Source organism: Scomber scombrus, chromosome 2 (genome assembly GCF_963691925.1).
Source record: "Scomber scombrus chromosome 2, fScoSco1.1, whole genome shotgun sequence".
In the NCBI taxonomy this organism is placed as follows: domain Eukaryota; kingdom Metazoa; phylum Chordata; class Actinopteri; order Scombriformes; family Scombridae; genus Scomber; species Scomber scombrus.
In genome coordinates, this window is record NC_084971.1 from 26,184,049 (window position 1) to 26,196,773 (window position 12,725).

Genomic DNA, 12,725 nt, shown 5'->3' on the forward strand with positions numbered 1-12,725 from the left:
ACTGTTAGATTCAGTTTCTAAAACAAGAAAATAACAAATCAGACAACATTCATAAAGCAACAATTGTCCAAAGAATGTAAACAGTAAAATACATACATTTATACTATAGTTATAGTGATATTTGGGCAGTGCCTGTAGTCACACAGCTAAAACTACAGGACTTCATTTCAGCACCCACCGGTGTGTTAAATTAGAGTCTTTTCTCACTGAGGGCTGTTAGGCTGCCATCCAGATGGTGAATGAAATGAGCAGGGTAGGTAAAACCATTGTCGGCGTCACAGATCCCAGATACAGCATGGTCCCTATACCACACAGGGCGGTCAAATAGGCGCTTATCCTGCTGAACACAATCTTCCGTACTGTTGTGCAGAACTACGAGAAAGAGAGAGAGCATTAGATAATGATCTGGGGCAAAGTGATAAATAGATTAATAGTGTAGTAGAGGTTTATTGTCAAGAGGAAAGTCTTCATTACTTCCAGGATGACAGTAATTTGGACATAAAGTAACACTAGATGGAGCTACTCGCTTCATGGCTAAGTGGTGTTAATTTTCAGCTCAGTGGACTGAAACAATCAACCCTCTGCTGTGAAAATATCCCCCATAAGAACATTCAGATTAAGTGTTGCAACTCGTGGAAACCTTTTTGCTTATACATGTGACCCTTCCTCATGCTCAAAGATGCAGAGACAGTAACATTTGTGAAGAATTAAAAAAAATTCAAGAATTAAAGATTGACTCTGGAAACACAAATCTTAGCTCAAAATGAATGAAAGTCTTTTAACTGTGACATGAATATCCAGGAGACCACACAACCACACTTCATCAACTAATTCAAACCTACGGGATGAACTAATGCTAATATTTCAGCCAGTAACTCTACCTGGTATGTCTGGTAGCTGATAGCCATGCCGTATCTGCAGTACATGACATAGTGTTCACAGTTGTACCACAGTAGACTGTAGGTGACAGATCCCAGGAGTTTCTCAGCTCTTCTAGCTATCTCGTCCCCATCCAAGGGGGGCTGGCTGCACACCTTATCCATGTTGTTGATCAGAATCTCTGAGCCATAAGCAAAATCTGCCACAGAGTCAACTCTCACACTGGCAACCTTAGTGATAACCCCTAGAAGCAGACGGTTATTCGTCACCATCTTGGCGATTGCAGATTTATTCTTGGAGATCACAGGGAGGATGTCCGGAATGAGATGAGCCACCCTATTGTTGCCCAAGTAAATGCCAAAGTGGGTGAATAACGTCCTGGGTACTTCCAGCAGGTCACCACGCTTGTACTGAGACAGATCATATTTGGAGTCCTCCTCTTCTTTGGACGCTACAAAGAAAAAGTTGAGTAGTTGGTAGAGAAACATGATTGCGGTGTGCAGCAAAGTGCTCAACACCTTAGCATTTTATTCATGTTGGAGCTGGGAAGGGCAGGCGTGGTTAGCAGGATTAGATATTGGTCAATATTTCAGTATGATTTTGACAGAAATAAAGGAGCTTTTCTAAGAACTCTATTGTGTGGTTGGATTTTGAAACTCAGGCCTTGTTTCTGTGTATTAAGGTCAAGGGTCCTCATTAAGAAGGCTGACTTGGCAACAAGTTAAATCCTCCTCTTAAAGGTCGCAGATCTTGAACAATCACATCCAGATAAAGAGCTTTTGTTTTCTTAATAACACCGGTGGACTGAAATAGTCTGCAACAGTTTTAATTAGTCTCATCATTATTCAGCACTTTCTTTTATATTTATACATTTATAAAAAATAGTCGTATATCACACAGTCATAGAAATGTATGAAATTAATTGTCAAATTGGCTGAATAAATCATAATATATGACCTTGCAAATGGTAATTTGACAAGATAATGGTCAACTTATGAGCTTAAAATGCAGTAATGTGTTTTTATAAGGGTGTCTTTACATGATGTGTGGATGTAATGTGGTGTTGAGATATTACCATTACTTGTTTTACATATTTGAATGAAACTAGTGGAAATTATTTTGTTAATTCATAATATTGTAGAATAATGTTATTGTATTGTACTGAATAAACCGAAGTGCTTAAACTTTGATTCATTGTTTTACACCATCAGAGGCTCTTATGAAGGTGTTGTGAATTTTTGCATCCTCACTGAATCCAAATAGCAAATAATGTGGATGTTGCATTTGCAAGTCTGTGACTATGTTAGAGTATTTGCAATTCTACTTGTAATTGCTTTTCTTACCATGAATCTATTTATTATTTGTGTGTGTGAATTTTCTGTGTTTGCCCATGCTTAAACTTTATATATTTAGGTCTCTCTTGAGAGATCATGATTTCGATAAGACTATCTGTTAAGGTTAAGAAATTATTTTTTTTAAAGTTATGTTATTAAGTTGGAGAGGGTGAGAAGTGAAAAAATGTATTAAAAATAGTCGCATATCACAGTCATAGAAATGTATGAAATTGATTGTCAAATTGGCTGAATAAATCATAATATATAGCAAAATGTATACATAATCAAGTAGACCTGAAATGAGAAGACAGTTTGACGGCACAGCTTTGACGTCATCTGGAATTGGGTCATCATTACTCTGAAATTTTTATAATGTCTCTACGCTGTACAGGAATGACAAATGACACCAATTTAGGGCTCTGCTTGCTCTGGGATGTAGGTGATGTATGTTCGGAGTGTCACTCACACAAGGCACGCAGATAAAAAATAAAATGTTTATTAAACATTTGTCATATTTACAACATTATATTAAGTATGCTACTATAAAACATCAACTTTACATACAAGAAATAGTCAGTTATCGTCATTTTGTCATTGTATATTCACTTTTGTGGTAGGCATGAATATTAGGGAAAATGAATCAAAAACTATATTCATTTATAAAGAATTAACATATTTACTTCCAGTTTTATGAGCACACACATATAAGGCATGTAGTAAATTATTCATACATATAACGAGACAAAACAGACAACATTCATTACATAATAAGATGAAAGTACCAAGCATTTTCATAAGGCATTGTAGACATGGAGTGCAGACGAAATGCTGCTCTGATGTTTCTGTCAGTCTTTACTGAATAAAAGTGCAGTTCTGTTTGATTGCAGGTCTTGATGAGCTCATTTTTAACCAGCCATCCACAGCGTGAAGGGAATAAGAATTGTGGGTAATGTTGTCAAAGGTGCCATGCCGAAACACACAATAGAGATTGTTCCAAGCAGTCCTGTAGCAATGACGCTGCGCTGGTCTCTGATGATTGATTTTAGGCACTCGCAGAACTGCAAGGTAAGAAAAACACTTAGTGTTAGTTTAAACATGTGTAATTCAATGAATTGAAATTTCTGATTCATTTAAAGGTTACTCAATTAGTAGACCAACAGACAATGCATTGGCAGCTGTTTTGATAATCGATTTATCATTTTGAGACATTTTCAACCCTCCTGTAGTCTTTGGGTCAACAGGCGTTACGTCAAAAATAAGGTATAGTTTCATTTAAATGAGACCTATTGACCATAATGTCCATAATTATATGTAAAAACCTGTGGTAATAAGTTGGAATGAAGTTGGCTAAAAGGTCTAACATAGAATTGGGTGATCATTTATACCTCATGCTTTATAAACAGTCAAACCAGACTGGGTCAATTTTGACCCGGGAGGACAAAAGTTGCAGGTTGATGTCAAGACAACAGGAGGGTTAAGAAAAAAATACTAAAATGATATTATTCCAGCTTCTTAAATGTGAATATTTTCTTGTTTCTTTAGATTTCTATAATAGTAAACTGAGTTGCACCTTTGGCTTTATGTAACAGTGATTTCATATTACTCTGGTGCATAATACATATATTGTTCACTGTTGCTTTAAACCTTCTATATACAGCCTAGGTATTATATATTTATTAATTTTAGAACTTGTGTATATTTATTTATTCATTTATTTTAATACTTGTGTATTAACAATACAATGACAATAAATGCTTTCTAAATTTCTAGAAAGAAATAACCAAAAGATGAATCAATAATGAAAATAAACCTTATAGTTGCAGCCCTATATTCCTTAAAACTAAATTAGTCAGCAACTCAACAGTTTAATCACTGCTCTAAGTCCATGTGCAACTAGAGGTTACCATAGCAACAACACCTCTTAGTTAACCCTGAAGATGAAACACCTTTAACCCACTAAGCTGGCAAACTAGAATGAATAAATAGTGTATTTGTTTATGTGTTGATTGGCTGTGGTGTCAGCCACTCAGGACGCCAAAGACAACAGGGAAATGAACAAACAAGATGTGAAGAAATTCTTTTTTAGAAAAACGGAGGGGACCAGACAGCCCATATTGCTGTTTACCTACCCAGGGTACTACTACTGAGGACAAAAATAGATAAAGGAATCATGCAGTCTGAAAATGCTTTGAAACCTTCATAGTGGGATATAAAAGAGACCCATGCTTTCTGAGGGAGGGTAATGTGTGGTGTGGGCCAAATTGTCCCAGTATTACTAACACCCCTTGCTACAGCCCTGCACCTATTGTAGGAATGTGGGATGTTAAACTTGCAGATAGCCTATCAATAATAGCAGACATGCAATTTACAGAATCAGTCAATCAATTCAATGACACTGATTAGGTTAAGCATTTATTCCAGCACTAATGTAATGAAGAGTGTGGGGCTACCTTCTCTGTTTGCCGACTCGCTGCACATCCGTATCTGCAGGATGTCACAAAGTGTTCGCAGTTATTCCACAGCAGACTGTACGGGATTGCTCCGATGAGTTTCTCTGCTCTCTTGGCGACATGCTCATTGTTTAATGCTGGCTTCTTCATCATTTTATCCATATGGTTAACAACTATGTTGTCACCATAAGCAAAGTCCTCCAAAGTGTCCACGCGCACTGACGCGCACCTGTACATGCAGCCGAGGATGAGTCTCTTGTTGGTTATGACACAACTGATCTGCTTCCTGTCGTTTGTGAACACAGGGAGGATGTCTGGGATCAGGTGAGCGACTTTATTGTCACCTAAATAAATGCCGTAGTGGGTGAAAAGGCTTCTGGGGACCTCCAGCAGGTCTCCTCGCTTGAGGGGCGGCGGGGGGGCTCGCTGCGCTGGGCGCTCCTTGTCCTCTGCGTCCGTCCAAGTGGACTCAAAAAGTTTAAAGTTGGAGAGAAGAGAGAACTTCTCCACCAGGAAAGCCAACAGCTGCAGCATCGTGAGAGTCTCCCCGTGGAAAATATACTAAAAGTTTGAGTGAAATGTGGTTTTTATCCTCACTGGCACGAGGACGAGAGAGCTGAGGAAATCCCGAGGACACGATTGGCCACGAGTGACCTTGCTCACGTGCGCATTCTCATTCATTCACCTCCTCGGCATCTTGCTTTTTTTCTGCTGTTTTTGTTTTTCCAACTCACAGAGCTTCAGATCTCTGCTAACACCAGATCATACGCTTTAATGTGGTTCTCACCAACTGCAGCAAAGAAGAGGATTAACTGTATAAAGGAAATACTTTTTTTTATATAAAATGGGAGAATAAAGCTGATGTGGAGATTAATCAATCAATGGCACATAGTTGAAAGTAAAGTAAGGGTTGTATATAAAATTATCCAAAAGTTGGTGTGCAGTATAGTTGCTAAATATTGTTTTACTGTGTGTTTTTTTTCTCCAGCCACCACTCCTGTAGAAAAATTTGGTCTGATTTACATTGTAGCAGCAGCATTTTGTTGTGTTCAGTTGTGTTCCCCTTAAACTAATGCACTCACATCAAGAAGCTATTACTTCACAAAACCCCAAATTCAGTGTTAGTACTTTAGCTGCACTTTTCAGTACTTACATGTAAAAAACGACTACATGTAATGTGAAAGGTGTTGTTGATGAACTCCTGGAGCAAAATCACTCAACTCTGCATCCGAGTCAACTCTCCATATCATTTTAGCGTCTTTCACTTCATTGTTCTGGTTTTGAGACCCCCATCTTTGCTGTTTTGATTCACTTTTACAGCTGTCATCAGCATCATTTCCAGCCAGAGAAGCAGCTGTTTTCAGTGAGAGAAAAAAAACATCTGGTCCAGTTTTTCAAGTCTGTCTTAAAACATCTGGTGCCCATATGAACATTGACACAGGTTTTGCTCGCTGTAATCATTCCTCCTGTTAATACTGGACATTGGAAGATCTCCAAATGTTCTTTCAATGCACATGATGTCCGCAGTCCTTGTTTTGTAAATATATCTTTTAAAGTGTATCTGAAAATAATATGAGGTTTCAGCCATCTAGTCATAAATAAATAACGTGTAAGTTGTGAATCTTCTACAGTTACATTCTTTTTAGTTAAAAAAAAAAAAGTCAGGAAAATTGGTCTCATATTAGCTTCAATAAATGTTTAGATTAAATTTTTTTTACAGCAGGAGGGCTGTGGATTTTGTCACCCATCACTAACACTGAAAGGACATTAGTGATCTTCTAATGGCCAGTATGAACAGAAGAAACGATTACAGCAATAACAACAAGTGTCAGTGTTTATTTTGACACTTAAATATTGTTTTAGGACAGACTTAAACAATTGTGTTCCTATCCTTTAAATGGAGCATGTCATGAGACAAGTGGATGACTTATAACACATAAATTAATCACTTATATAAAATGATAATTGTTAGTCATCAAACTTAGAAGAGAATACAGTGTGTGTTTTTTCAGAAACAGATAGAAATTGGTAGAATTTGTGAATTTCTTTTCATTTGACATCAAATTGGGTTCAAGTTGGCAGTTGAGTCTGGAAAGTGCACATTGCTTGCTCATGTATGTTCTTTACGAAGTCAACATGTTGGAGTTATGAAAAGTTAAATAAAATAAAAAACATTTCCTCATTTCAACATCTGTTTTTTTGTAAATCTCACAAACTCTGATTATTGTCCTGTTGTTATAGTACCACTATCAAAATCCTAATTAGACTATTAAGCTGATTACCCCACAGCCAATAAATGTGCAGAGCAGCTTTTGGGCGGTGCACTTTGTTGACACACAGTGACTTCTCTGTTCTGTCCCATTGTCAGACTTGGAAGGAAAAAAGCAGTCTGTGCTGGATGGCCTGCACTTTCTCAGAGGAGGCATATGATGAGATAAAACATTCCTTTGACCAGATTATCTTAAACCTGTAGGCTTCACTTACATGCTCATCTTCTAGCCTAGAAAAAAAGCTTCAGAACTGTTTCACCCTTTCTGATCGTGTGCCCTTGAATACTTTGTTAGATTACATGCCCTGACCTAGATACTATAAGATCCTTACAAAAAAGGATAAATGATAGCTGGTCGCTTTTTCGGAGAAAGCTAATTTGACCCAAAAAGCATGCCCTACTTTTGAGGAAGTGTGTGTGATTAATGAGTATACAACACTGCAAAACAGCTCAAATCTTAAACTTCTAAAATGGAAAATTTGCAAGTCATAATTGTTAAAGTTACGTTCACAAATTATAAGCAAAAGCAGGGGGTTAACTCTCACTGACTCTGTTTGAGTGGTGGCATGTTATCTATGCTACCACTCAAACACTAAATTAATTAATTAAAATAATATTAACTCACACTCAACACTGAGTAACTGAGACTAGTCAGTGATAAATTGAAACTTTACAAAGATTCATCATCAATTAAACTTGTTAACATTTAAACTAAGTATTTAGGTTGAAACAGGGATTTATTTTACACACAAAAAGGCATTTTTAGCATTTTTTATTTTAACATAATTTAGTTTAACAGTCCTTAAAACAAAGTGAGGATTCATATCAGAGCCTAAAATAAAGATGTTTTTTGTTCATATGTCCTTTACATACCCCCTCCTTTACTTAGTTGCTTTGTTGGTTGCTTGGTTGTAAAGGTATAGTTACATTTAAACATATTGATTCTAAGAAATACATGAATTAGCCTAAAAAGATAATACGGTATAGCTACAGCTGCAAGGTGAAACAACTGCTGTGTTTTCATTGTAGAAGCTTCTTGAATTCCTGAGGAAAATGTAATATCAGAGCCTAAAATAAAGGTGTGCTCACACATTATCCATGTACATGTCAACTTAGACTCATAAATAGACACATTAAAACACATAAAAGCACTATGCTGAATGAAAACTCCAAATATGGATCAGCACAAAACAGCTATCAAACATCAACCTGATGATTCAGGTGTACACTACATCCACATTGTTGAGGGCCTAAAATGTTAAATGTATCTGATATTTCTGTATTCTTCAACAATTTGTTATCTTTGACAGATTGATCTGGAACAAATTATTATTTTTTCTAAATCTAATGTTATTTGATTTGGAAGAAATGAAATGAAAACACCAAACAAACAACATAAATCAACCAAAACAAGGGGGAGCAAGGTTAACATTAGAGGTAAGTCCCACATGATTGTAGCACAGCAGCACAATAATATGAGCCCACTCCAAATCAGCTAACAGCAAATTAAACATTGAAGCAGAGTAAACTACATTAAATACATATGGCAGTGGTAATATTAAGAGTAACATAGGTCAACTCAGCAGATGATAAGGGATACAAATATTGATTCCAATACAGTAAGTGGAAAGCTAAGACTACAACATCTTAAGGAAGATTTTTCAAATATTAAGATGATGCATTTATCACACCAGAGTCATATATGTTGTATGGACAACAACGTGTCAACCAGCTGTATGTTTTTCCTTGGCTCATACCATGCTCAGCTGAGTAGACTTACCGTCTGTAACCGCCAGTTGAACCCTGAGGTGGCATTACAACAAACCTTTGCCCTCTGTCCTGGGGAGATTTACACCATGGCCAAAAGGCTCCAGACTTATAGTTGTGGCCAATGAGGGACCCTAACAAGGCTCTTTAAATTTAATTCCTGGTCAGACCACCTGTGGAATATGCTGACTTTGTTCCTCAACTGTTAAGTTGATTACCGAGCAGTACATTTTGCTTTCATGAAAAACAATGATTCAGCACCTTATTACTATAGCTTGTTTCAGGGTAAACATTTGGCAATGGCTAATAACTTTGTACTGCTTCTCTGTTGTTTTGCATCCAAGTAAAAGCACACACAATGTAAGCATGTCAGCCTGGCATCAGTGTCTAAATACATCAATTAAACCAACGGCCCAAAACACATCTTAACATCGAAGACACAGTGTTCAGAGAGAGTGCCCACGTCTTTATGGCACTTAGAGAGAGAAAGAGACACTTTCCATCTGGTGTTCCTACACAAAGAGGCCAGTTCAGCAAAAGTTCAGCACTGTTTAGGTTCATGGGCCTGGCAGTTCATTCTCAGGTCAGCAAGACTTTATATCCATCCTGGGCCTGTTTTTTCCCACATAATAAAACCAGGTCACACAGAGGTAGTTAAGGTAAGATTTATCATCTAATGTCAACAAGAGGCCCACAGATGAAGCTTTATTAAGCTTTATTTTGTCATATGTATCCTCACCGTTTGTTCTGATGTAATAAAAAAGAGGTGTGTGTGTGTGTGTGTGTGTGTGTGTGTGTGTGTGTGTGTGTGTGTGTGTGTGTGTGTGTGTGTGTGTGTGTGTGTGTGTGTGTGTGTGTGTGTGTGTGTGTGTGTGTGTGTGTGTGTGTGTGTGTGTTGCCATGGGCGCCCTGAAGACTACATCACTTTTATACTGTACGTACAAAACATTCATACACAATATTGTCCAGGGTCCAGTTGCCTTGAATAGTATATGAAATTAACTGCAAACACTCCTCAGTCAAAAAGAAATATAGGGTTCTTTACTCAGAGATATCACCATAACCCACTTTCACAGCAGGGGTAAAATTGCATATCATTTGTAATGTTGAACTAATAGATCCGTTACCCCACTGACTTTCTGACCTTGAAATTCCACAGTGGGCAATCTTTTTTTGAGTGTGGGATTCTTGCTAAAAGAAGAGGCCTCAAAATTCATGTGTCACATGGGAAGAGGTATATTTCCATTAACTGTGATTCAAGCAACCAAGCCGGGTAAATGTGACGAGGTAAACATGAGACAAGATTTTATTAGGCATTTTTACTCTCCTGGGAATGTGAAATGAGATATGTAAATCCTCCTGAATTTCCATTCAATTTCATGTCTTTGCACATCGAACAGATCGGTAGAGTAATTTTTTCCCTCTACATCAAAATGTGACATGAACAGCAGTGGTAATCACTTATATCATACTAAAAGGACAACAACATCTGCTCTCTGATGTTCAGCTCTTCATCTCTTCCTCCTCTTGTCATCAACACCGAGCTCACCGTCTCTACCCCATTTTACTGGCATCTGGCAAAGCCACATTGAGGAAATCCTCAGGAAGATGAGACCCTGTACTTGAGCCCTGGACTCCATTCCCACAGATTTGCTCAAATCATACAAGCCTATTCTAGCCCCTTGTTCACCTACACTGTTATTCTGTCCCTTCAAACTAGTGTTGCACCATCTGTCCTCAAGTTCACAGTCATTCCCCCCTCCTCAAAAAGTCTGCCCTGGACCCAGAAGGTATTGCCAGCCACAGACCTATCTTCAAACTTCCTTAAAACTGTCCAGGGTGTTGGAGAAGATGTTAGCTTTTTAGCTTCAGGACTACATTAAACTGCAGCACACAGCACTGAAACAGCTCCACTAAGGGTTGTGAATGACCTGCAGATGGCAGCTGATGCATACGGCACTGTGACATTACCCTCTAAGGGCCTGATTTACTAAAGGTTTGCATGTGTGAAAACTAAAAATAATTTACAAGCTGATCTACCTACGCGGCACACTGAGGTTTGCATCTATAAAATGTGCAAGATAACACATGCTGTCCATTTAGTACGTTTGCCATAATGAATATGCAATACTGGGTGTTTTTAGGAGAAAATGCAAATATGTTATTTAGCACATTTACCAAACTTGGGGGTAGTTTTGCAAATGGTAGTGTCTATAAATAATACGTTTGAAGGGGAAGGTATTAACCGGCTATGCACTGCGCACAGATGACTGCTGTTACAGTAGTGAGGAGGCGACGGAGGCACAATGACAGAATATGCAGAGAAATATTTTTATTTAATATTGATATATTAATATTTTTGGTTTTACTAACAGCATTGATTTTTCTGGTAATATTTTTTTGCTATATTTTAATATGTGAATCTCTAATTCCATGGGATCAGATTTCATTTTGCGCTTGCAGCCTTTCTGCTCGTCCAAAAGCTCCATTAAAACATGCAAAACCCTCATTTAAACACTTCTGTCTCCACCCTGTTGCACCTGTTTTTATTCATAGAGTTATTCTTAATAGATCACCCGCAAAACGCATGCTAACTAAGCACGCAATCTATTGCACTGTGCACACAATTTAGTACCCTTTATTTGGAATCTTAGTAATCAGGCCTTAAGAATGCCTCTACACCACCATTGGACCATCAGACTCGGTGCTTAAGTGGTTTTGGCCCTACCTTTCCAGCAGGACTGAATATATCTCCCCCGGGAGTAAGCAGGTCTAGATTCTAGAAATGAATCAATGGACATGTGCCTCCCTACCAATAAGAACTGATCATAACCTCACAAACCTCCACCTGCAACCTTGGATCTGCCAGCACTTTGCCCCCCCCAGGACCCCAGTGCTAAGCTCCATACCATGGGAGATTGAGCCTTCTGCTCTGCTGCACCACACTTGTGGAACAGCCTAAAATATCACTTGAAATATAAACCACTATCAATTACAAATAAGGTGCCTGCCTGATGTTATTTGGTAGGCTTTGCACATATTTGAAACACAGAAACATGGGGTTATTTTCTTTTTTCAACTGGCATGTTTTGGCTCTGATGAAGAAGATCATAATAGGGCAACATTGTCTGATATGTTTCTGACGTAAATAGGAGCTGTCTTTAAGGGGAATGCTAATGAAAACTCACTTTCAGTACTCTCTTTTATTGACCTGCCTTGTACAAGTGTATTTGGCTCCAGTTCAACAACAGCTCTGCTGCACATGTGCCCCTTACAAATTAAGCCTGAGAAAAAGCTGCTTTGTATTCTTGGAAAAACAAATCGGAAGAATTTTTTCCCAGAATATCTGAGGTTTAATGCTCCTCTGTTTGTGAATTAACAGCAATTTTCTAAAGGGGTAATATATTTATTTGAGACTACAAAATCTAGTCCAACAGTGAAAAACTCTTTACTTTATGTTCCACAACAACAACAGAGACAACACAAAATCTATATCAAACTTTTCAGTGAGGCGAATATAGTAATATATATATTATATTGTTATATTATTGTTATTATATGTTGTTATAATTATTATTATTATATTATCATATTATATATTTCTGGAAATATATTTTCTCACAGAAACAGTCAAATGTATCTAGGCTAGATAAATTGACTGTTTAATATACTTGCACCCTTATTTAGAATTGTATGTTTTATGGAGATCCAATTCTGCCAGAAAAGATACAAAAACAAAATTGGGAATGACAATGAAAAATATTCTTGGTAACGTAAAGTTATGACTCAAAATTGACGTTCATTTTATTATTATTAATAATAATAATGTTTATATATGTTTCATTTATACAGCACTTTTAAAGGCACTCAAGGCATTTAACTTTTGTATTTTTTTATAAATAAATAATAATAAAAAAATGTTTTCCTTTTTTTCCTGGCATAAACAGGCTTAAGTACAAACATACCAACAAGTTCTCCAAATTAAACAACATATACATAATTTGTGATTGTCCTCAACATATCCAC

The 12,725-nt window shown here is 37.3% G+C and overlaps 2 protein-coding genes across 2 annotated transcripts; both read right to left on the reverse strand.

The window, feature by feature from the left end:
- Window positions 1-216: 216 nt before the first annotated feature.
- si:dkey-30k22.5 (lecithin retinol acyltransferase family protein) lies at window positions 217-1,367 on the reverse strand. Its single transcript, XM_062438142.1, has 2 exons — window positions 882-1,367; window positions 217-372 (listed from the first exon to the last, which is right to left on the reverse strand). Exons 1-2 carry the CDS (start codon window positions 1,365-1,367, stop codon window positions 217-219), a joined length of 642 nt encoding a protein of 213 aa, XP_062294126.1.
- A 1,340-nt stretch (window positions 1,368-2,707) lies between these two features.
- lrata (lecithin retinol acyltransferase a) lies at window positions 2,708-6,793 on the reverse strand. The gene is made up of 2 exons (XM_062435124.1): window positions 4,664-6,793; window positions 2,708-3,271 (listed from the first exon to the last, which is right to left on the reverse strand). Exons 1-2 carry the CDS (start codon window positions 5,195-5,197, stop codon window positions 3,119-3,121), a joined length of 687 nt encoding a protein of 228 aa, XP_062291108.1. The 5' UTR covers window positions 5,198-6,793; the 3' UTR covers window positions 2,708-3,118.
- Between the last annotated feature and the right edge of the window lie 5,932 nt (window positions 6,794-12,725).